At 36.2% G+C, this 26,046-nt stretch overlaps 2 protein-coding genes across 7 annotated transcripts in view; one reads left to right on the top strand and one right to left on the bottom strand.

Annotated features, from left to right (window-relative positions):
* Positions 1 to 861: 861 nt before the first annotated feature.
* LOC135086559 (dnaJ homolog subfamily C member 22) lies at positions 862 to 17,319 on the bottom strand. The gene is made up of 7 exons (XM_063981312.1): positions 16,822 to 17,319; positions 15,877 to 16,024; positions 15,591 to 15,795; positions 15,324 to 15,467; positions 9,380 to 9,503; positions 7,639 to 7,811; positions 862 to 6,528 (listed from the first exon to the last, which is right to left on the bottom strand). The coding sequence occupies exons 1-7, from the start codon at positions 17,080 to 17,082 to the stop codon at positions 6,465 to 6,467; spliced, it is 1,119 nt and encodes a 372-aa protein (XP_063837382.1). The 5' UTR covers positions 17,083 to 17,319; the 3' UTR covers positions 862 to 6,464.
* A 4,004-nt stretch (positions 17,320 to 21,323) lies between these two features.
* The window catches only part of LOC135086550 (JNK-interacting protein 3), a 52,085-nt gene continuing 47,362 nt past the window's right edge, over positions 21,324 to 26,046 (top strand). For 5 of the 6 annotated variants that reach the window (XM_063981287.1, XM_063981288.1, XM_063981289.1 and 2 more), the window contains exons 1-4: positions 21,324 to 22,106; positions 23,338 to 23,493; positions 23,676 to 23,823; positions 24,277 to 24,464. In XM_063981287.1, coding sequence (XP_063837357.1) covers positions 21,780 to 22,106; positions 23,338 to 23,493; positions 23,676 to 23,823; positions 24,277 to 24,464 — 819 coding nt within the window. In that variant the 5' untranslated portion in view covers positions 21,324 to 21,779. The remainder of the gene's footprint in view (positions 22,107 to 23,337; positions 23,494 to 23,675; positions 23,824 to 24,276; positions 24,465 to 26,046) is intronic. The other variant, XM_063981291.1, reaches the window with a different exon arrangement.

The raw sequence follows: 26,046 nt of genomic DNA on the forward strand, positions 1-26,046 counted from the left end.
TTTATAGGTGTCTAAATAGTAGACACCTTTTCAAAAATTGCCTCATAGACGTCGCTTGCCCAAACCCACCTGCAAAGAAAGTTCGTTATTATTGTAGTTGCAAGGAGACCAGCAGAATTTACTTTTACGGAAAAAAAAAATCCGACTCGAGATCTAAAGGAGCACAGTGCCACCTAGTCATTTTGCAGTGTACTAAGTTTGAGTCAGCATGGAGTCGAAAAGTGTGAACCGTTTTAATAGGGGCTGGTTTTATTTTCCACAGTTTCCTCCATGAAGAAAATAAAATATTTGCTGTCGTCTCCCATTTTGTTGCACTTTCAACTGTAACTTTAATTTATTTAAGATTTTCTAAATAATTGCCTATTTATGCAGTGTCACATACTCATGGCTAGAACGCGTAGTTCGATTGGTGGGATCACGTGGTCTAAAAAAATAATAGTCCGATTACTTAATCGGACCAACCGGAAAAAAAAGTTAATGTGGTCCCATGCATCGGTAGGACAAAGGCAGTAGGACCACGAGGCCACAGGGGATTCCTTGACCGACCTCCGACCGTCAAGTGGAGTAAACGAGTTATCGAGTAGAGATCACACCTCGGTAAATGGTCGCCTGCTACATGACATGTCACACCGACGACCTCAAGAAGAAGGCTGGTAGTAGCTGGAGGAAACAGTGCTTCTTGACGATGAAAATTTCCGTCTCCTTCCTAGCACACCTACTGTGACCAAAACTTAAGAACACTCAATCTTACTATAATTCGTAACTACGATGTATTGAAACAACTTATGTTAGTAAAATAGATTTATTTATAATTATAACAAAATATAATAATTATAACGAATTATTTAAGATACATAACTCGAAATTATACTAAGGCATATAAAGTCTCCAAAATACTATTACAGAATATATTCGAAAAACCTATAGAATCTTTACGTAATTAAATTTAATAAAAAGGACGGAATTAATCAGACCCAAAATTCTACAATAATAAAATGGTGGCGAGTTTAATAATTACAATTATTCTAAAAAACTAGATAGTATAGTATGGTATCTTATTTTCTCTTTATTCAATAATAACGGACAAGTCATAAGCATGTAAATGCATAATTATTAGAAGATTCTTACAAAATCAATGACTGTTAAGTTTACGTAGCCACTTCTAAATTTAATGTCACTATATTCAATAAATAAAGAGAAAATGAGAGATCTTAGCTTTGAAATGGTTTGTTGATTGCCACCAATAAATAAATAATATAAAAATAATATTCTGGTGAAGGTTTTTATACAGATACAAATTATAATATAACTGTATGTCCTAATCTAGTTTTAATATAAACTTGTCCATACAAATGTTTGCTTATTTCAAACAGTATTTGACACAATGATGTTTGCTATTCGAACCAATTTAAAAAAATCAAATTAATTGTTTCAACCAATCTGAAAGGGAAAACTGACGACAGTTCTATTCACGTCAGCCATTTTGAAACAATGAATCAAATATCTCCTTTTTCCTGTGGTGAGGATATGGGCACGCGTGCGGATCTGTGGCCTTATTCACGTAACAAAACTTCAACGACAACAAAACACTGAGTTGCGATCTTATCGAGTAATCGTTCTATCAAAATGACCCTTGTGAATACAGATTTAGAACTGTTTTTCAATGGGACGACGACGTAACAAAACTTCAATGACAACAAATCGCTGAGTTGCGATCCTATCGAGTAATCGTTCTACCGAAAATGACCCTTGTGAATACGGATTTAGAATTGTTTTACAATGGGACGACTTCTGAACGTGAGCGAGATCTTGACTGTAAAAAATACGTGAATTAGGCCACAGATCTGCATCACAGGAAAAAGGCATATACAGGGTGTTAGGTAAATGGGTATATGAGCCGACACTAGCCCATGTTAACATGGGCATATAAATGGTATGGTGAAGTCAGAAATTTGATATCATCATTTAATTTTTTTAAATTTTCATACAAAATAAATTTTATTAAATCCGATTTGTATGAAAAATAAAATAATTAAAATGAAGATATCAATTTTCTGACTTCACCATACCATTTATATAACCATGTTAACATGGGCTAGTGTCGGCTCATATACCCATTTACCTAACACCCTGTATAGTAGTTATCACTCTAGTCAGCATTAAAAAGTAAATTAACCCACCCACACTCACCCACCTGCTTAAACGATGATTAAAAGCTAAATATACTCAACGCCTTGAGACCAAAACAACCGCCGTTTATATTTCAAGCAATGACTTTGGATCTGGCAAATATAGACAACATTAATTAATTGAATTATCTGTCTTAAAAAGGCTACGACCATAATATGAGTTCTAAAGACAACGTTCTATAGGTCAAGCACATGCATGACTTATGCCCGTTTTCACCATCAATCCCTAATTTTAAAGTGACCCCTATGAAAACAAAATGCCTGTTATGTGTCACCATAGGGGTCACTTTAAAATTAGGGATTGATGGTGAAAACGGGCATTAGTGACTGAGATAGTTAATAAGGGAACGGCACTGGAGGGTGTTTTTGTGACGTCAGACGTCAGTGAGACTTCAGATGTGTTTCAGACTTGTATGCTCTGTCACGACATATTATGTCAATTATGTCACCCCTCCCATAATTTGGACCAACTTATTTTAATGTAATGGAATAAGATTGTGCTGGTTTCTCGACGCGCTTTAAATCACGGCATGTAATGTTCACTGGGATGAACGTCAGTGACATAATTTGACACAGTGTCATAACATTTGACACTCGTTCCTCAAGTTCTTAGGTTAAGCGCTTCTGCATTGACGAAAAATACACATCAAAAATTTATTTTTTTTGCCTTATTTAGGGTCCACAGGTGTGATTTTATGTAGCGACTTCCAGTAAGAAGAATGTATCTTGGCAGAAGAACAGTAGGTATATCTAATATTTACTGCATTTAATGGAACCGTTCATTCATCGCTTATTTAGAATTGGCTGTTAAATGGAATTTCTTTCTGCCTCGAGGCGGTAAGTAGTGGTCAATTGATTTAATATTAAAGTAAATGTACATAAATATTGTCACTACTGTATAATTGGATACTATTTTCGACTTATCTTATTAAAGAGATTACACATTAACAAGTATACTTACTATTTTTGGAAGATCTTTGTCAGAATGAAACTTATTTTATCAATTTGACACATTGTTGCTTATATGTAACAAAATACGTAGGTACTTCAGCGGTGAAAAACAATGTAGCCTTCCACTCTTAGTTTTATACAGCGATCAGTCATCAATTAATAATGGAGAGACGAGGCGTAACGCAACATGAGTCTTTTAAAATGAAATGTTTTCACAACACTGAGTGAGACAAAATAAATAAATAGCCAATATTAAGATCACCTCTGTCTTGCTGTCACTCTAAGTATGAACAAGACAGAAGATGGTTATAAAACGAGACCTAATTACCTTTCAAAATATAAATAACTTTAGTTCGCTCATAATAAATAATATTACAGTTAACACATCTGCAATTTTTTAAATATTTTTGTATAAATATTTTCAAAATGAGTTAAACATCGCTTACGACATAACTGGAATTACGCAAGCGATGAAATATATTTTTAACGAGAATACTGTTTTAAATTACGTATTATCAGAAATATGCAATTGCGATTATGTTACAGTTTATGGTAATAGCAGACTTATCAACTCGGAAAGGGGTCAACACCGTATCGCCTTTCGCGAACTGTCTTCGCCTTTTGCGCGCTGTTAATCGCGAGGCGAGGCGTTTACGTTACGATACGGATAAGTGTGCGTTGCAGTATGAAGTTTCATACAATGAATACTGACCACCTCGAGTTGATACGGTTACGATCCCTTTCCGGGTTGACAAATGTGCTACGTCCTTTAAGGTTTAAAAATGTTATGAAACTTATTTTAATTTTAGTAATAATAATTTACATTTGGTATAGTAAATGCAAAAAGTATATTTTAAGTACATGATTAGACTAAAGTTTAACTAAACTATTCTCATTGCACGAATCTAATAATGATGTTAATTGTTTTAGTAATAAATGCATAATTTAAATGCGACATCTATTACAACGTAATATCAATTCGACTTGAGAAAGACACTAGACTAGAAAAGCTTTCTCGGAGTAACGTGATTTTTCTTCAAAAAACGTAGATATGACACTTACTTAAGATACGAATTAAAACACAATATTTACCTGACAATCAATTTGTAACCTTCTACAGTTACAAACTTAGTTTGGTCCTCAAGACAGAGCGTGAGGTTCAAAATATAGTAGCAACAGCATTGCCGCGATATTACGGGTTAACATTAGACGTCTTTCTAAAAGTCGATATGTATCTTTATACAGGGTGGCCAAAACAGTGAGGTCTAAAAGAAAAATTTAGATTCCTTACATCAAGGTGTACCTAAATCACCCCCATGTATGTAATACGATTGTGCTTAGTTTAGGAGATAGAGTTAATTTTGTGATATTTTAAAATTTTATGACCTAGTAGGCTTTAAACATTTTTATCTTTTTTTTGGGTTGACTTTTTTCAGATTTCTTTTTTTCGACAGATTTGTTATTAATTGCAGATGTTTGATTAAAATAATCACCTTCCTATCTTTGATTCAAGATACAAAAGTTTTGCTAGAAACATTAAAATTATGCTTTTATCAGAACACTATCAATTTTTCAACTTAAAAGTTTATGTAAAAAAAAGAACTTCCATAGGTCCAAAACCATTTTAAAAACTGCGCCGTTTCCTGAACATTCATAATAATACAAAAAAACATGTACTTAATGGGCCACTATTTCCTGTAATCGGTCCACTAAAGTGGGAAGTCGGAGATTTCGTTACTTGTTTTTGACTTTCTTAGAGTGAATTAATATTGGGAATCCTCTAAGTTTACATTACGTAGAATAGATTTAGAGCAGTAATAGGACAGAACATGTTTTTATTCTCAACGAGGAAGCTCTTGCCCTTCACCACACCTGGTGGAAACTGATGATTAGGCTGAAGGTGGAAGGGTACTTCAACTACAGAGGAACTATGGCTTCCTACCTCCAAATGCCGGAACACATTCTTATTTTTAAGTAAGTTTTAATTAACATAAACCAAATATCCTCCTTCTTCTTCTCACTGTAGTAGGTATTTCAAGGGAATAGTAAAATGTAACAAATGCCTCTGTCTTCAAGTGGTAAGATGTAAGCTTCAGAGGTCCCGGGTTTGATTCTCAGTGGAGGTGCAATTTTCTGCTCGGTTTGGTTGGTGGTAGGGTTTGATCTAAGTCTATCTGGCTAGCAACTCTATTTTCCTAAGTCTGTCACTATAACAATAATGTTAATAGCATTACTGTATTCCGGCATTTGGAGGTAGGAAGCCATAGTTCCTCTGTAATTGAAGTACCCTTCCACCTTCAGCCTAATCATCAGTTTTCACCAGGTGTGGTGAAGGGCCAGAGCTTCCTCGTTGAGAATAAAAACATGTTCTGTCCTGTTACTGCTCTAAATCTGTTCTACGTAATGTAAACTTAGAGGATTCCCAATATTAATTCACTCTAAGAAAGTCAAAAACAAGTAACGAAATCTCCGACTTCCCACTTTAGTGGACCGATTACAGGAAATAGTGGCCCATTAAGTACATGTTTTTTTGTATTATTATGAATGTTCAGGAAACGGCGCAGTTTTTAAAATGGTTTTGGACCTATGGAAGTTCTTTTTTTTACTTAAACTTTTAAGTTGAAAAATTGATAGTGTTCTGATAAAAGCATAATTTTAATGTTTCTAGCAAAACTTTTGTATCTTGAATCAAAGATAGGAAGGTGATTATTTTTTTCAAACATCTACAATTAATAACAAATCTGTCGAAAAAAAGAAATATGAAAAAAGTCAACCCAAAAAAAAGATAAAAATGTTTAAAGCCTACTAGGTCATAAAATTTTAAAATATCACAAAATTAACTCTATCTCCTAAACTAAGCACAATCGTATTACATACATGGGGGTGATTTAGGTACACCTTGATGTAAGGAATCTAAATTTTTCTTTTAGACCTCACTGTTTTGGCCACCCTGTATGATAACGGAATGCACAAATAAAAAAAACGTGTTAAAAAGAAAGGATTGAAAAATAAATAAACATAAGTAGAAAAAAAGTTGAGATTTTAGAAATCCTAACCAAAAAGAGTCAAAAGTTGAGATTGAGATTTTAGAAATATAAAAAGACATTTTATGATTAAAATAGTCAAATAACTGCGACTTACATAACTGGAAGCTTTTACTGAGATTTGTGCGTGTCTTTTTATTTCTACTAAAACATTAACTTTTCCGATTTCGGAAGACGCAAGCTTCACTGTCGTTATATGCAGACTTTAAATAAATTCGAGATAAATAGAATACCTAAAAATACAATATATTTGAGCAAACAGTCTTACTAGACCGACTTACTACATTTCGTCGTGACGAGCTCTCTCTTTGTCAGTGTTGTCTTTCTTGTTGCGCCGGTTTCTCCTGGAAAGAAAATGCATTTGCATGTTTATTACATATTTTTGCTGTTGCTTAATATTATAAAGGTCATAATGTTAGCCGTGCAGTTCAGCTAGAGTAGAATAAGAGTAGGCGCACACCGTTGATTTTTCGTCGGCCGATAGTTTAGTCGGGCTGTTGATCAATATGGGCATGTATGGGAGTGCGCACACTACGCCGATTCGATTTGGCCGATTCTTCATACAATTTGAAATCGGGCACAACAGACTATCGGCCAACTAAAAATCAACGGTGTGCGCCTACTCTAAGTGCGAATACGATATTGTCATCATAACTAAGGCCCCTCGCCCACGGCGACTTTTTGTAGCGATGCAGTAGCGATTCTGTCGCGCGTTCGCATCGATACAGTCGCAATGCGGTCGCTAGCTATGTGCCCTCGCCCACATAAACGCGCTTCTGTCGCGATGCAAACTCAATACTGTCGCGCTCCTGTAGCGCGTTGGCATCGCTTCTGTAGTGCGTGCAAATGCGACTAACGCGCGTTAGTAGCCGATACTGTCGATCGTTTACGAAACGCGCGATAACATCACTACAAAAAGTCGCCGTGGGCGAGGGCCCTAAGGTAAGTAACGTACAAGCGTATGTTCTGTTCTGTACAAGCTTCTGCGACAGAATTCAAACCCGCTATCACAAGTTCACAACTGGCATGTAGTCCTTTACGGCTACTGTTCGAACCACCAGGATGGGTGGCCGACATGCAGAATAAGTACAAAAATCCTTGTATTGGTGAACCTTTTTCTATCACTTTAGGGAAAAGGCGTTTTCCAAAGGACTTTCCCAGTAGTCTTACCGCCAAGTGAGGTGCAGACCAAGAGTTTCCTGTAAGATGAATTGACTTTGCTTTAAGATCTTTTGCCTCACCTTAGACCTTTTTTTCACTTTCGTACAAGAACCCGATAGAGTTAACTGCGCACCTGGCAGCCGTGACGTCATATCGACGCTCTGATACGGACGGAGCGAACGCAGGGAGGTGTGCGGGACTCATCCTTCAACTGACTTTGCTTTGAGACCTTTCAGCACACCTTATGCCTTTTTTTCAGCTTTGTACCAAACATTGTATAAGGGGCAGTTTACCTGTGCTTGCTGTTCGACAGTATCTCGTAGGCCTGCTGTATCTCCATGAAGCGCTCCTGCGCAGCGCGGCGCTGCGACTCATCCTTCACCTTGTCGGGGTGGTTCTCTCGGGACAAGCGACGCCAGGTGGAAGTTATCTCTTGCTGACTCGACTCCGGACCGAGCCCGAGGACCTGGATATGAGAAAAAATCGAGCTTACAGCAAGTCATCATGGAACCCTAGTCGATTTATTTCTTTATTTATTTGGGAATAACAACAGCCGACACATAAAATAGACTTAAATGTCGATGTCGATGAAAACCTTAAATAGCTGAAAAAAATACTAACTCTATAGCAGATTAATTGTATTTTATAAAGACTCAATCGTACATAAGTATAGCCTGGTCTACATGCGACGCAAGATGTACGTTTTCTCTTGCTGGCTCGACTCCGGACCGAGCCTGAGAACCCGAAAAACTTTCGAGTTCGGATCGTTTGGTTATCGAATCGCCATCAAAAGATTTAGTACGAAAACTACAACAACGCCTTTGTGAACATGTCGTAAAGTGAACTTAAAAATGGTTACGCGAAACTTATTTTGAGAAACAAAATTGTCACGTTATCGTTTTATTCGAAGGTTGAGTATCGAATTTTATCGCATACGCAAACGATTCGAAGACGAAAGTTGTTCATGCTAGAGGTGCAGTGGAAATTATATTTGCTTCGTCATTAGCATATAATATCAAATTGAGCTCAACTCTGTGTCATAAATTGTTGCACTATATGTCTAGCGGTCACCGAGTCCCGTGCGCTCGAACGGAGGGTCGCACGTCAAACGATAGCGAGACATCAGATTTGCTGTCATGTCATAATATGTCAATGTCACACCTCCCGTACTGCTCCCAGAACTGCCTAAGGCCCTCCTAAATACTCACTCAGTTACGGGCTAGACATATAGGTGCGATTTTGAAACAAATATGTATAGTCTAATGAACTGTGGACTGTCCATTACCTAATGGCATCTTATGGCCACCTGGTCATAACATGTATGTGTGAATCAAGCTGAAAAATGTGTATGGACAAGCAGTTGGGACCAAAGTCAAAATTTCTTAATTTGTATGCTCTTTAAATAAATAGTAAGTACAGTCGCGGAATGAAAAGGTTCGTCACCTTAGTGTCGGTTTTCGCTTGCACTAGGTACTGTAAGAGTCAAACCTGCCAACATAACCGTGCAAGAAACAGTGCTGCTAACATTTAAATAAATATGACGTTTGCTTACGAATAAGGTTTTGCTTGTTTATTTTTCTATCCCATCAGTGCTGGTGCAATGTTACAAAATGTAGTTTTTTTTTATTTAATGGCAGGTTGAACCAACAAGGTTTTAGTTTAGGTATTAATCATAATAATCTTCTTGACAAGTTAAATCGTCAAACAACTTTGATCTGAATAATTTTGAACTTTACTGACGAACAGATAAAGATTATTTTCTCTAACTCGAGATTATTCTGTAACATAGTTTCAAAAGGTAATATGTGCTCGCGATTCGTTGAAGGAATCAATTTGAAAACTGACGAACCTTTTCATTCCGTGACTGTACCTACTTACAAATCGTCAAATATTTCAACGCACGCTTATCCGCGCACCGTAGTAAACGCCTCGCCTCGCGATTGACAGCGCGCGAAACGCGATGACAGGTTGAAATAGGCGATAATGTGTTGATCTCTTTCCGAGTTGATATGTCTGCTATGACCTTTAACTTACCTTGTAAGCGTTCTGTTCCCCATGCGGATCTGACAGATCTATGATTTGCTTCCACACCTCGTACCAGCCGTGATGCTGCGCGTACTGGTAAGTATCGTACAGACATTGCTTCGCGTCCAACCACCTGGCAACAAAACGTATGGTGATTAATATAACTTTTCTTAAGTTATGTAAAAGCAAGCTGTATAATAAAAGTTATCAGAACTGCTTACTGTGTCATTTATGTTAATGTCAAACTAAAACGAATGTTGTGTTCAGATACAAACTATTTTTTTACGATATACACCGTGTTACTTTGCATTCTTGCCATATTCACAGAGATAAAAGTAGGGAACAATACCTATTGTTTAAGATAAACAAGAAACTCCCATAAATAAAGGACACTAAGATTTTAGTGAATTTGGTTTTTCAGTACAAATTGGAATAAACCAATTTTGTCTCGCACGTTCTACAGGTGCAAGTGGAATAAACCTAGTGGGCGTGGCCTAGTTCTTAATAATCTGCTGTTTTATGGCTCTGGGTACCAGCCTTTTTATCCAGTCATAATAATTATTTTAAAATACTCTTTAGTTGATTTCGATTTTCCTTTCTACTTTACGGGCTTAGGACCGTCAAAAATACGTAATAATTATTAGGGTTTTAATTAATTTATAACATTGTACCCTATTTTTACAAATTAATAAATTAAGTATGAAATGAAATCACCTTATTCACAATCAATTATTTATTTATAAGTTCCTACTTACAAAGTTTACGGACTGCGAAGCAAGTGTTCAAAGTGTCCTCCGTTCTCATGAAAGCACAGTCTAGCACGGCGCAGCGTAGGTTTTTCGCTTTAGTTTTCGCAACACATAAACGTTTTGTCTCACAGTTTCACTAAAACAATCCTTTCATGTAACGCGTTTACTCTGTTTATCTCTTCTGCGCATACCAGTCGTTTCAAGTCACTCCAAAAATCCATTGGTGTCAGGTCCGAGGATCGTGGTGGCCAAGCTACTGGACCCCTCGTCCAATCCACTGTTCACCAAACGTATTATTCGCGCACTTGACGTCCTTATTGTGGGGGAGCACGGAGCACCATCCTGCTGGTAGTAGGGCATTTGGTCACGGTAATACTATCTATAGTATTCCAACTCAGCCTTATTTTTGAAATAAATGTCAACAGCCGCGCGGTACGTCACCGTATGACAACATGCGATAGGGCTGCCCACCTACAGAGCCTATTTTCATGACATCTGCCTACTTAGAATTTCTATCTAGTTTTGTGAATGTATTTTGTGATTGTATTTTTTTATTTTATTTTGACAAACAAAATAATTTGTGAATGAAATAGGATAAAAATGCATGTTGTTTTGTGATTGGTAGATTTAATTTAAAAAATATATTTGTGTTAAGATTTAGTAACAAATCTTATAAATTTGCGACCGTAAAATGTACGCGCCTCGACTGAGGCTTACAAAATGCTTGATTATTAATTATACAGGGTGTTAGGTAAAATGGGTTTATAAGCGGACACTAGCCCATGTTAACATGTGCATATAAACGGTATGGTGAAGTCAGAAAGAAAATTGATATCATTTTAATAATTTTAATTTTCATACAAATCTGATTTTATAAATTTTATTTTGTATGAAAATTAAAAAAAAAATGATTATATCACTGACTTTACCATACCATTTACATGTACATGTTAACATAGGCTAGTGTCGGCTTATGAACCCATACCTAACACCCTGTATAAATAGGTAGTTGTAATTATTATTATAAAAAAAAAGCACATACTGTTTAAAAAACAACACATCGTTTGTTTATTACTGTGGCACATTAGCGACACCCCCGACTTTTGCATGTCGAGCGCATACCGAGATTTGAATTTCGAAGGAAAGCTCGCGTTTCGTCCGTTTATATGAAGTTACAATACTGTATGATAATATTACCGTGATTTGGTGTAACGCTAAGGGTACGTCATCAAGCATTTCGTCTAAGACGTCTTGCAGACACTCCAAGCACCATTTTGATTAAATTATTCGTTATTTGAATACACTTCAGTCATTTTTTGTATTATTTATAACGTGATTTGTGATTGATGGATTTCTCAGTTATTTACAAGTGTCAAAAAGACATTTTAAAGACAATAGATTGCAATAGATATTTAAAAATACAATAAAAAGTAAAAAAGTCTCCATCGCCATCGCCAACAAGTGATGTGCATGCGTTACGATAATTAGTGGTGTGTTTAACAGGTTGTCGATAAAATAAAATAGTCAAGATTAAAAAAAAATTTCGGGCGTTATTTTTTTACGGATTTGTGTTCAGTATCAGTAATATAATAACCTCTGTAAATATGGCAAGAATGCAAAGTAACACCCTGTATTTAATGCTTAGGCTATGATTTGCAATTTGTTGCAGTAACATAGTCTACATTTTAATCCCATTCACTAAAATATATTGTTTGCAACATCACGAAACTTCTCCATTTAGTACTAAGAACTCCCGCGCATCACGAGACTAGGCCGCGTGAGCGTGACCAAATTCATAATATTTCATCGGCCGCAGTGACCTGTACCTCTAGCATGAACAACTTTCGTCTTCGAATCGTTTGCGTATTCGATAAAATTCAATACTCAATCTTCGAATTAAACGATAACGTGACAATTTTGATTCTCAAAATAAGTTTCGTGCAACCACATCTCATACTAAGTTCACTTTACGACACGTTCACAAGGGCGCTGTTGTAGTTTTCTTACTAAATCTTTTGATGGCGATTCGAATACGCAAACGATTTGAACTCGAAGTTTTTCGTGCTAGCCGTACTGGCCGCGCGACCTCATCACCTAATACACGGGGGCCTTAAAAAGTCATGGTAACCCCTCGTGAAACCCGCGTCTACGGATCTGCCGATTCGGCCAGTCCATCCCGACACCATTGGACTATTGTTGCTTTATGCTATCGTTGCAATATCCACGAAAACTTTAAAATAATTGTGTGCGTGACTTGTACTTGTAACGCAATACGACGCTGCCCGACAGTTTTATTGACTACTATGTATTCTGAAGAAGACAATATTATAAAAGATATTTTCAGTTACAAATTATGTCTTTTTATCTGACATGACGATGCTTGACTGCACATTGTTGAGGGTGGAAGATGGATGACTCTTCCTCACGCTCAAATATTGCTCGTCGAGTAATACTATAGTCTATCCAATATAGCTTGATTAGAATGACGGCTGTCAAACGAATGTGACTAGTGCTGGGTATGTTTCGTACGGTTCACATATATGTATCGATAAGTTTTCGAAAAAATGATAATAAAAAAATGCACCCAATTTTTCTTCATATCTTTATTCATAAAAATGACAATTATGATTTAAATTTAAAGACAGTAAAATTTAAAATTCATGTCAAGGGTGTACAACCTAAGTCGTAGTCATTATCATCGGTGTTCTTCAGTGGTTTTTTCCTCTCGCTAGAGGGCGGTGGCCGCGGTGGGCATCTCTTCTAGAGCAACGGTGCTATGAATACCCAAAAAATTACCGGTGATTGATTTTCGATGTTTGATTATTTAAGAATGAAATGTTTTTTGGTTTTTAATAGTGAACATTTAGAAAAACGTATAACTTGACTTAAATATGTTAAAAAATTAGTTGGAAAAAAAATTTGTTAAATATGTTAAAAAATTAGTTTTAATTTAATATGACATTTGTCGATATGTCCCAACACTAACATTTTTGTAACTCGAGATAACCTTGTAGAGACGTCGTTAATACTCTAGCTTGATTTTTATAATTTCGAATTACTACTTATTGGAGTAATTTAACGCTGCATTTACACGAAATTAACATTTTCATTGGAAGCACTGTCGTCGAAAATATTGTTTGTAGGTCAAACGTGAATTATTTCTTGTCCGCCAATATTTAGCTCTCATTGATCGCTACTACAAAGTTATGTCGTTACTTTTGATGGCAGCTGTCATTCTAATCAAGCTATATTGGATATGTCGCAGTCGGATTGTATAATCCGCCGTTTTACATTACCACTAGGCATTTTACATTACAGCTCTGTTTTGTAATACGGCGGTTCAACGTTTAGGCGGATTGAATACGGCTGAATGAAAATCCGCCGGAATGTATTCGGCGCCAAATGTTCTTCAATACGGCTAGCCGTAATGTAAAACAGCGTGTCATTACCCGCCGCTTTGACAGTTTTTAGTTCCCATTTTCAATACCGTGGCGCTGCCTGACATAACAACAACAATGGCGTCGGATGCAGAAAATGTGTTGCTAAATTACGGTGTTATTTCTGAATCTAATAAAGAAAACGTTATAAATATGTGTGTCGACAGTGAGTTTAAGAACAATTTTAACTTGCAATTGAAGAATTTCTATTCTTCACAATGTGGAACAGTCAGAAAACCGTGGACAAGGGACCGAGTTTTGGAGGTTATAGCCCACATCAAAACCGCTAAAGTGGCTATGGATTCTGGTGTTCGGTGGAATCCTACTCAATATTATTGGTGCAAAAAGTATGATATTATGACAGTGGCCGGTGAAGATTTTGAGATATCTTTTATTTTAAGATGTTTGTACCTTGTGATTACTCATTGTGTTTAAAAATGACTAAATCCAAATATTTTATTATATTATTAACTTTCGAAAAAAGTCTATTTGTTTTGAGATGGCTGTCCTTGTGATTTATAAACATACAAAAAAATTACTGAAGCCAAATATATAATTTAGTATTACTTACAGTAACGAAGATAATCATTCTTACTTAATCACTAAGGAATATCGTGAGAAGAAATCTTTCTTATTAAAATTTATTTTCATTAAACATTGTTTTATTTTGTAAGTATGGTCACCCTACAATCTAAATAGTAGTACGATGCGGCTAAACGTGGGCCGCCGTATTGAAGAACGTATCGCAATGACAATCCGCCTAAACGTTGAACCGCCGTATTACAAAACAGAGCTGTAATGTAAAATGCCTAGTGGTAATGTAAAACGGCGGATTATACAATCCGACTGCGACAGATAGACTATACTGAGTATTATTTAAGTTTGCTGTATTAATACAACATACAATGCTACAAAAACAACTTGCAACACATTACACACCCAATCGTCAAATGTAAGCTTTATAAAAAACAAACAAAACTAATAATATACCTACTTAACTTAAGCTATGTAGCTTGTATGTACGACATTTAACAATCAGGCATCACGAAAGACAAATAGTAATTTGATATACTGATCTTGAAGCATTATTTTCTATCTAAAAAGTAACAAGTTTCCTCGCAATTTGAGCTTTCACTACATGTAAATAGAGGATGATAACGCGTGGGATATTCTATTAATGTATGATTGGATAATTTTTGTTAAGCGTTTGAGGGCGCCACCGTTATTTTATTGATTATGGCACTCCAGTAGGATCACTTATTCTCGAAAGGTGACGATATTTAAATCGTATTTAAATCCGTGAGCGCGCGATGCCCACAGTGCGATCATAAATATTGTACCCCAAATAGAAGTATCCAGAACACTGCTGACATAGCAACGAAACGCGAATCCGACTAGCTAAACAACATAGAACAAATAGGGGACGAATGTCAAGGATACAAGGTGCGTAATTGAATGTTCTAAATTTTAATCTAGACTAGGGTTCCGTGATATATCAGCATAATTATATCATGGAACCCTAGTCGATGCCGATGAAAACCTTTCATAGATGAACACTAAAAAATTACTAAACTCTAAAGCAGACTAATCGTAATTTATAAAGACACAATCGTAACATTCAACAGCCAAAAGAAACTCCAAGACTTTTATACACTGCGATAAATACGATACAGGTTAAAAGTTTGCATATTATTTAAGGCCTATGAAAACAATGCAAACTAAACTGTAAATGTTTAAAAATAGAAACCCTCAAACAAGGTCACTTACCAAGGACTGCTGAAGAAGTGTTCAAACGCTTCGTAGATGGGTACTTCATTTCCATCGCTGTCGGTGATGATGCCTTGGAAGTAAAGATAGCTGACCCACAGCGACAGGTAGAGGCAAGCACACACCGCTAAGATGGCTATGCGGCTGTCAAATAGAAATTAGCATTTATAACTTTGATAGTTGAATATAAATTGTTCGAACACACAATCTTCATTTATTGACATTTAGAAATAATTCATACACTTATTGAATAAATACCGCACTAACCTCACAACATGACGTTTCTTGGGTTTCTTTTTACGCCACTCCTTGGAAAAGGAGTCAAATGCAAGCGCCGAAGCAAGCACCATGAGAGTGAACCAGATGGTCTCATCGTAGATGTAGTAACGCGTGAAATACGTCACGTATGCTGCCGCCAGGGGCCACTTCAGACTGCCTTGCTCTCTGCCAATGTTGCCCACTGTCCACACACCTACACAAAAGAAAAACAATCAGAACAGAGCACTATATGAATGCATTTACCCCAAGACCTTTACCATTATACACTACTTACCGAGAGCAGCTGCAAATGGAATCAAGTAGTTAAGGTATCTGAAGTTGATGCCCCAGATTTCATCAGGAGGAACTGCATACAGCATCATCTGCCCCCAGGAGTAGCCGACCATAAGCATGCCCGTAAAGCGATTCATCGAAAATGGGGGCTGGAAGAAAAAACCTATGAGCACACCTGCGCAAAACACAAATATGACATACATTGTACACCTAAAGCACTCAAGTTATAATTATTTTGGTGAAAAGAATACATATTATTAGGCTTAGGAGAATTTATTTATTTAGGACAAGAAGGACATAATATGATAGATATGGGTCACAAAGTTAGGGTTTAGAAAAATGTAATTGATGTTGTTGGTAAGAAACAGGTTTTGTTCACAGGAAACAACTTTCTGACGGATAAAATGCCTTGGGGTGAAGCACATGTAGTCTGTAGATACTAGTAAGTTAATGGGAGCATATGAGATCAAATACTAATTAAATGTAAAAAAATGATATTGTATCAAGCAAGTCATATTAAATAAATATATAATGCTTGTTTTCTCTGGCTTGATAGACATAATGCAGTTAAGAAGGCTAATTAGTTGCAATCATTGAATCATGTTACCTACTCAGGAAGGATCAACTTGACCCATCAAGAACACCCTCAGTTTGCAATTTGATATCAAGAATGCTTGTAACTTACTCATTATGAGATAGTAACTGTCATCAATCAAACCAATAAAATGATCAAATTCTGAAACTTCTTAATAAGCAATAATTTTAAAATCCACAATTATTATGCACCTGAAAATCACATTTTAGTGTAGACTACATTTTATGTAAAACTTCAGAATAAATTTTTAGTGAGGAAAATGGTCATGAAGGAGGTTAACATACAAAAATGTAGGTCACCAATAAATTGAGGTCAATGAATCCTCAAAATACATCCTTATTAGTTACTAACCTTGCTGTTTTTGCTCATCCTCATTGAGAGCTGGAGCATGTACTGAGGATCTTCATTGGCGTCCCGTACGTATCGAGGTATCCGGAATATTTCACCAAGCCACCCAACGCCAAATCCACCAAGTGTAGACCACCAAACGAAAGCATGCCTGTCTCTTCGCAAGTAAAAATGATGCACTCCAAATATACCACTAAAGAGCCACAGCACGTAAGCCAGGATTACTGACTTGTTACCGGGCACAGGGTCCTCTTTCTTAGACATTTTCAACAATTGATTTAGTAGACCGTAGACCTAAATTCAAAACTACCACTGCCCGTGATTAAAAACAACGAAAGAAAATTATAAATAAGTTATTCTACCATAAACTATTAGATATCCCAACACATAAGCCTTCAGCGGATATTTTATGTGCTAAAAATCAATTTATCTTGAATATAAAAATCGAGATTTTGTAAAACTTGACGAAACCGCAGTCTGAATTTCTCTAAACGAATGACGTGTGTAGTAATGTGTGTGTGTGTGGTAGTAGTGTTTACAAATGACATGTCACTCATGGTTGTTCGGATACACAACTACAAGAGAATTTTGTACTTATTCTTTTTTTGTTTTTTTTTTTGGGAAGATTGGTATAGCCCGACCAGGAACATAAAAACCCTGGCATAAAGGTGCGTCAATAAGGGTTTTCGCGATTGAAAAATCCGCCAGATGGCAATACGTAGACGCGAGGTCCAAATGCTGCGCGATTGGTGGATTTTGACATATCTGTCAATGTCATGTCAAAAATAACCAATCATGCAGCATTATTTTGGACCTCGCGTCTACGTATTGCCATCTGGTGGATTTTTCAATCGCGAAAACCCTCATTGCATTTGATAGTGCAACACTGAGTACAGTCGTACATCGTACCTGTGTTAAATTAATAAGCTTATTTTATGTATCAGGCAGGATACAGGATTACGGGCTAATTTGATATTTTCGTCAATTAACGAAAATATACTATAAATTATAGGTAACCTGGTTTAAATAAATTAAATGAAACATCAATCGAGCTAGTAGGATTTATTTTATTATTCATCAATAATCAAATTCAGAACTTGAATATTCAACAGACTGCAATGTCTGCTCATGAACGCTTCAAACTCGGTACTTCTTTCCCAATTTCATAAAATTCAACACTTACAAAGTGACAAAAAACTTTAAAATAAGTAGTTGAAACAAATTACCGCTAATTTTCATAGTGGACTGTACTATACGATAAACATGTCAGTCAATTTGACAACCTTTGCCGGAAACATTATTCAATGAAAATATTGTCCGAGCCCTTAGTATTTCTCTTCGACAAATACTTTAACACATTGTGCATTGTGTGTGAACCACTTTTCTTTCACGACTATAAAAAGATTTTCGCAATTTAATTCACAAAATCAATTGCACTTAAAATAAATTTTGTTTAGGTTTGTTTACACTTTAACAGCAATAGTTTAATTAATGACATGCAAGGTGACATGTCAATGAAGTTTTCAGTTACTGTTGCCATTAAAAGAAATTAGTACCATTAAAATAGTTTTCCGCAACATGGCGAGGGTTTTTATATTCCTGGTCGGGCTATAATATTATTATACCACCAATTTTGCCTAAAAATATATGCTAGGCTGCGCTGCTATACTGCAATACACGTCCGATTGGAAAATTGCAGATAATGTGGTAAAGTTCGCGCTCAAACAAAGACGAAACAGCGGATTTAATGACTTTCCAATATTGGTCCGAACACCAGACCTTATTTTTTCACTAAAACACAGCAAATTTTCGTGAAGGCGTTTGTCTTGAGTATGAAAAATGTAACTTTCTTTTAGCTTTTACAAGCAGTTGCGTTTTTTTTTCGTTTGAACTAGCTGTCAAAGCGACACCGCGATACGGATTTGTGATTTTCGTTCGTCGTCTAGTGGCGTCGCGTTGTAGTTGAAAATATTTAGGGCAAGCGGGGCCCAGGTTGATTGGGATACCTACTCGACCTATTCCTTGAAAGGGGTTACACTAGAGGTCATTAGTGACAAATTAAGTCCAGTAAACCAGGGCCCCGATTGTGCTAAAAATTTTCAACTGCAACGCTACTGGACAACGAACAAAAATCAGCTGTTTGCACAAATCCATATCGCGGTGTAGCTTGACCTGCTTGACAGATTGTTCAAAGTTTCAAACGAAGCTGTAACATAAACGGAACGTACCTAGGCGTCTTTGTGTAAAATTAAGCTGAAAGAAAGCTACTTTTTCTCAAACCGAAAGAATATAATTTGTCAGTCTATACGTACTACCTACAATATTATATAAAAAAAATATTACCTTCCATCATCAGCTCGTCAACATGAGATGATGATTTACAGACGCAAATACTTGGGTAGCTTAAGAAAAACTACGAAAAACAATCTTTATAGTGCCTCGCGTTTGCACCTAAAGCTGTCTGGCAAGAAGAAGGAACGATCAAAATGGCTGATGCGGAAACTTCATGATATCTCGAATATTACATGTACCTAGTTACCTTATTATCAGCTATTATAGTATGACGTAAGTAGGATCACATTTACATGAACTTTAGGGTGTCTGGCAAAGGGTTGCCACGATAGTAGGTGTCTGTCAATGAAGGACGTCATTTCTAATAATATTTTGAAGGAAATATCAAAAAATCTAATTTTATAATTTGACGTTATTGGGTTGGTATTTTACACACCTTTAGCACTGTCTGTCTGCCAAAGCCACGATGACCCAAACTTCATGTTTGGCCATGGTTCTTAGCTACGTTAGGAGCATGCGCTGACAAAATTTCAGCCTTTATAAAATAACGTAGGTTTGGCTTTCACACTTACGCAAGAAATCATTATTCATCATTATAATAATTATTGTCCGAACTTGGAATTTTTTACGCAGCACACTCACTCTGTGAGAGGACCCCCAAATTCCCTCTTCCAGTTATTTTTATAGAGGTTACGATAGTTAAGTTTTGATCTATCGCTAATTAAAATGTATCGAAAGCAATCCTCCAAAGAAAACGCAAACAGCTATCTCTGAGGGTTTTAAAGATAAATCCCTAAATATAAAATACCTCGCTATCCGCAGCCCAGGTACTTGTCCGGTATACTCAATACTCAATATTTTATTGCATCCATTATGTACTTAAAATTAGAACATTATGGGCCCTGTAGGGCACGGCAATTAGGAGAGAGGAGGACCACCCTAGATCAACTGAAAGATGTATCAGAAGTTAGAGCCTAGTAATTTATCATTGAGATACTCGCTTAAAGCATAATAGTGTTTGGAAATTAAAAGTTCTTTAAGTTTTTTTATAGCCTGACCAGGAACATAAAAACCCTGGAATAGAGGCGCGTCAATTGCATTTGATAGTGCAACACTGAGTACAGTCGTACCTGTGTTAAATTAATAGGCTAACTTTATGTATCAGGATTCAGGATTACGGGCTAATTTGATATTTTCATAAATTAACGAAAAAATATTATTATAGGTAACCTGGTTTAAATAAATGAAATGAAACCATCAATCGAGCTAGTAGGATTTATTTTATTATTCATCAAAATCAAATTCAGAACTTGAATATTCAACTGCAATGTTTGCTCATGAACGCTTCAAACTCGGTACTTCTTTCCCAATTCCATAAAATTCAACACTTAGAAAGTGACATTTTTTTTTTAAATAGGTAGTTGAAACAAACCACAGCTAATTTTCATAGTGGACTGTACTATGCGATAAACATGTCAGTCAATTTGACAACCTTTGTCGGAAACATTATTCAATGAAAATATTGTCCGAACCCTGAGTATTTCTCTTCGACAAATACTTTAACACATTGTGAACCACTTTTCTTTCACGACTATAAAAATATTTTAGTAATTTAATTAACTAAATCAATTGCGCACATTTAAAATAAAGTTTGTTTACACTTTGACAGCAATAGACTGACATGCAAGGTGACATGTCAATGAAGTTTTCAGTTACTGTTGCCATTAAAAGAAATTAGTACCATTAGTTTTCCGCAACATGGCGAGGGTTTTTATGTTCCTGGTCGGGCTATACGAATGTTGATTCTTTGGGTGTATTTTTTATTGAAACTGGAAGCATATTAAAAATTTTGATTGACATGGAAAGTGGACCCGATGAGTACAGTTCAAGGTAGTAGACCCAAAATATCGCCCGATGGTAGAACACGAAATGTGTTCATCGCCTCAACTCTCGTCGAGCGACCTATAAGTAACTAAGCGATTTTTTTCATGTCTCATCTATACCATTACACATTTCTATTAAGTTTGGAGTAAAAAAATGTGAAAAAAATAAAATAAAAGCAGTTTTCAATAATTATTAATTAATACAATGTATTAATTCTAAATTCCTGAGTCATGAACATGATACATGATGGGAGTGTATCCAAATATTTGTCAACAAAAAGAAAAGTAAGCAGGGGTGCCACTAAAAATTTACGTCATCAAAAGGAAGACTTTTTTATTATTTAGATTTAACTTTATTAAATATTTTAACAGTGAATTATTAAATTTACTGTATAAAATTTATTTGCGTATAAAGAAACTAAATTTATCGCCTTTGTTTGGGGTTTCTAGATTTTTGATTTAAAAATAGTTCAAGCAGAACACTTCCGGAAACGGTAGTGCAATAACGCCAATCAATGGTGTGCGTAGTTTTTTTTTATAGAATTAAGTCAATCTACCTACTCAACACACAAATGGTGTCTTTCCAACTACCTCTGATTTCATAAACATAAAACTTACAATCTACCGTCTTATAAAACGATATGCTCAAGCATTAGAATTTACTGGAATATTATCGATTGAGCCACAGCAGGGAGCAGTCGTAGAAGCCATGTCATAGTCGCCAGGGGTGAAGGTACCAAGTGCTCGTTCTCCTATCCTTCAGTAGTTCCTGCGCCAGCCAGCAAGATGAATTTCGACGAAAGTTCCAGTGGGTATGTTACCAATGAAACCATCTATGGAACCCATGAAGACTCACATGTCGTGATGTCAGAAAAAGTTCAGTCTCTGGCTGGCAGCATTTACCAGGAATTCGAGAGAATGATCGCTAGATACGACGAGGATGTAGTAAAGACTCTAATGCCGTTGCTGGTCAACGTACTGGAATGCTTGGACTCGGCCTATCAGACAAACCAGATGCACGAAGTTGAATTGGAACTACTGAGGGAGGACAATGAACAGCTTGTCACCCAATACGAGCGCGAAAAGTCAGCACGCAAACTTTCGGAACAAAAGGTGAGCTCCCAATTAACACACTACTAGACCTTGGTATAGATTTCTTTGTTTTACTGTACAAGGCTGCATGTTTGGTTGCATTCACAGTTGTTTCCTCAGTTTCTACCGATGCACACCTGTATTACACACAACAATCCAGTAATTATAAGTATAATGTGTTGTTTGCCATTTTTGTGATTTGCTGCAATGTGTCATCCTTTCAAATACCTCTACCCCAAGGTAAACAAGCTGGTTTACATTTTTAAAGTTATTGGTAATTTCGTAGTTTAATTTTTAATAATATACCTGGGTAATTATTGATACAAAGAATTTATTGTTCGTTAATTTCTTTTTGGAAACATTCTTGATCACTGCTTAAATGTTTTATATACACGATTGAAAAATTATGTTATTTAAAGCAAACATAATTTCCTCATGATGATTTAATGTCTGGCATTCGAAACTTATCACAATGCAATGCAATGTATAATTATTATGAAACTACATGTGTGCATGACCTGGATAGATTTATGCGATTGTTTTGCCCAGTTCATTTATTATTGTGCACAAAAATAAACAATTTGCTGGCAATCAGTATTAGTAATTAGCATTTGTGGTTGAAGAATAATATATTATCTTACTAAGATACTAATACTAATCATGTTAATTTGGATTAATTAGGTAATGTGGGTAGATTCTTAAAATTACTCGTTGTTGTTGCTGACCTGAGACTATAATGTGTTCCAGCGATGGCTAAATAATAATTAATCGAAGGGATATTTCTTTGAAATAATTATTAAAAAGGAAATTGTTAATTAACACTTGGTTATTGGGTGTGGCATTATACTAGGATTCTATTTGCTTAACCATTTTTGAAGTCATAATACAAAACCTACCAGTTGTGGTTTTCAATATTCATTTAGTTATGTAAATTTTCTACTAAATCATTAGGAAAAAGTTTACTATCTACGCTAAACATTATAGAGTTTATGATGATTAATATATTTCTAATTGGATTGCATGTTTCGGTAAAATCATAGATGAATTTTTACACATGAATAGATTTAGTTTACTGTCTTACATGAAAAATATTATTGCATCAATTATCATATTTATTGCAAGTGAGAATATTAGTGGCTGTTATGATTGGACCAATTTATGCATTTGAAGACAATTAGAAAACAGCGCATATGTTAAACACTTTTACAATGCAATTAATGTCATCACAATAAACATTTATAATTTTTAATAGCTACTTGAAGCTGAGGATCACCACGAAGGGGAAAGAAAAGACCTGCAAGGCCGGATGGAAGCACTCGACAGCATTGTGAGAATGCTGGAGCTGAAACATAAGAACTCTTTGGACCATGCAAGCAGGTTGGAAGAGCGAGAAAATGAACTCAAGAAGGTCAGTAACAAAAATCGTTGTTTGTTTCATCAATATTTAACAGATTATAATTTTTAAAGTTTGACAATGTTTTTTGTAATTTCAACTTATATTAATAAAACATTTTGATAGTTTCTTGTCTGTGCCACATTCAGATGTGGTTGTGGGTACAAAGATTGCAACTTTAATTGTTTTTAAAACAGGAATATGCAAAACTTCATGACCGTTACACTGATCTATTCAAAACACATATGGACTACATGGAGCGCACCAAACTTCTTCTCAGCACAGCTAGTGAGCGGAATGAGGTCCGTGGAAGGCTGGGCCTCAATCCTGTTGGTAGATCAAGTGGTAAGTCTACAATCTTTAACGTCTAAAATTTAGAGCACGCAAGATTGAGCTAAGTTATTTTTGCTAGTTCCTGGTCTTTGTGCAAAGTGATGCTTTGTCTTCTTTTTTGTTGAGTTGCTTGTAATTTTGAAGAAACATAGAATTTCACTACTGCTAGTACTATACTACAATATTGTCTTCTTCATATTATGCTAGTAACTAAAATACCTTTGAGATTTCACCATGACTAGCTAGGATTAACATAAGAATTCCTGAGATTCCAAAAGTGGGATGTTTATGAGTTGGATTGAGTCTTATTGCAAAATTATATTGTAACTTTCTAAGACTTCACTTTGCAATCATCTCTAATAAACAGCTCAGTGCTAATGTTATTTGGAATTATTTGTAACAACTGCTAGTTTTTTTCTATATGTTTACACGGTTGAGCTTATCCCTTTTTTCTTCCAATAACAGGACCCATATCGTTCGGTTTCGCATCCCTGGAGGGCTCCGTGAATGTTGTGGAGCAATCGGAGAGCATGCCCGGGAGCCCTGTGAGTTTGTCTTCGTCGCCTCCGACGCCGCCACTGGGGTCCGAACTGGCAGCGGTGCGCACAGTGGAGAGGGCCCACCAGACTGACCCCATCACCCAACAGAGTCAGGTAATTATCTCAAAACTTTCAAATTTTCTTGTACAGTTAGCGTCAAATAGTTCGTGACACTCAGAGTGGTCAAACACTTGATAACATAACCTTATTCCAATTGTAACATATTTTTGGCTAGCACAGACGACAGCACATCAAGGTAAAAATTGTGAAAGGAGCGATTTTGGAAAAAAAAGGAGTCTGATCTGATGTGCTGTTGATGAACACAAAGTGATGTGTTAATGTATTTATCAATACAAAGAAGTGTATTCTACTCGCCAAGTGTACTCCATAATCTGCCACCACCATATCGCCATTACGTAGTCTGCAAACAATTATCACTTAGAAAGGAATAAAGAAAAGTATTCATATAATACGTTGAATGCTGCAAGCTTCACCGTGATCAAGATTTTCTATTGTGTGTAGTTTCTCGGCGCTGAAAGTTTTAATGCACAGGTTCAAGTAAGCTAATCTACCCACTTTAAAGTTTTAGACCAGCGGTTCCCAAACTTATTTTGTCTACTGCCCACTCTGAGAATAAATTCTTTTTTGTAGTCAAGAGTCGAGTGCTCAGTCGGTGTCTAAGTCTTCCTAGTAGATGAAATTATAAATCGCCTCTACACAATGCCCCGATTTTTTTCCGGGGTCTCTTACCGCCCCCCTTTAAGCCTGCAGCGCCCACAAGGGGGCGTTATCGCCCACTTTGGGAAAGACTGTTTAGACGTACGAATAAAGCCGGTAAGTGCAGGCACGATCAGAGCATAATATGATAAAACATTTTGCATGATAAATATCCCTATCTTCTGTATTATTTTCCTTCTAATGACATCGTTAATATATTTGGCATTGTTATTCGTAATTAAATTGCAATTACAATCCTTTGTCAACGGACACTACTTGTTTAAAAGTACTTCGGGTATGAGTATGGTTTATAAAAGGTCCAATATTGTAGGGTGCTATTCTAGTGGCACACGTTTATTCAGACTGAATGGACTAACCGGTTTTGCGGTCGGCGAAACACGCACCTGGACTCTATTTATTGGTGCGCGGTTATTTACTCGGGAGGGATGTTTAAATGCCTAAAGCCCGACTTGCCAAGTTTTCAGTATTTACGATCATTGTTATAGAAAAAATTGGTAAAATAATCACAAAATTATTGGTAAACGCCACCGATTAGTGCCAACGATCACCCCGGTGGCAAGCTCGAAGGGGGTAGATGGGAATATAATATAGGCATGTGTTGGTCGAAATAATTTCTTCTAAAAACCGAAATTAACACGTAAAACGAATGCGACTGCATTGTTTCTTTGTAAAAACTTACACGTTACTTTAAATGCATTTAGAACCGAAAGCAACACGATGCACTGATCGTTCGCGTGTTAAACTGCATCAAACATACGCGTTGTGTAGTAATAAAGTTAATGGGAATTAGTAAAACATGTTATTTTCGCTTTTAAACTAAATACATCGAACACTTTTATAGGTAGTTAAAGATGCATTCCAATCATGCTTTAAAAAGATTAGTGAACTCATAGATAGGCCTAAATTCCGATAGCTAGCGCCGTGGAAAATTCAGTCAAGGTGACTATTTAGCCTAGGG

This window comes from Ostrinia nubilalis, chromosome Z (assembly GCF_963855985.1).
Source record: "Ostrinia nubilalis chromosome Z, ilOstNubi1.1, whole genome shotgun sequence".
NCBI lineage: Eukaryota > Metazoa > Arthropoda > Insecta > Lepidoptera > Crambidae > Ostrinia > Ostrinia nubilalis.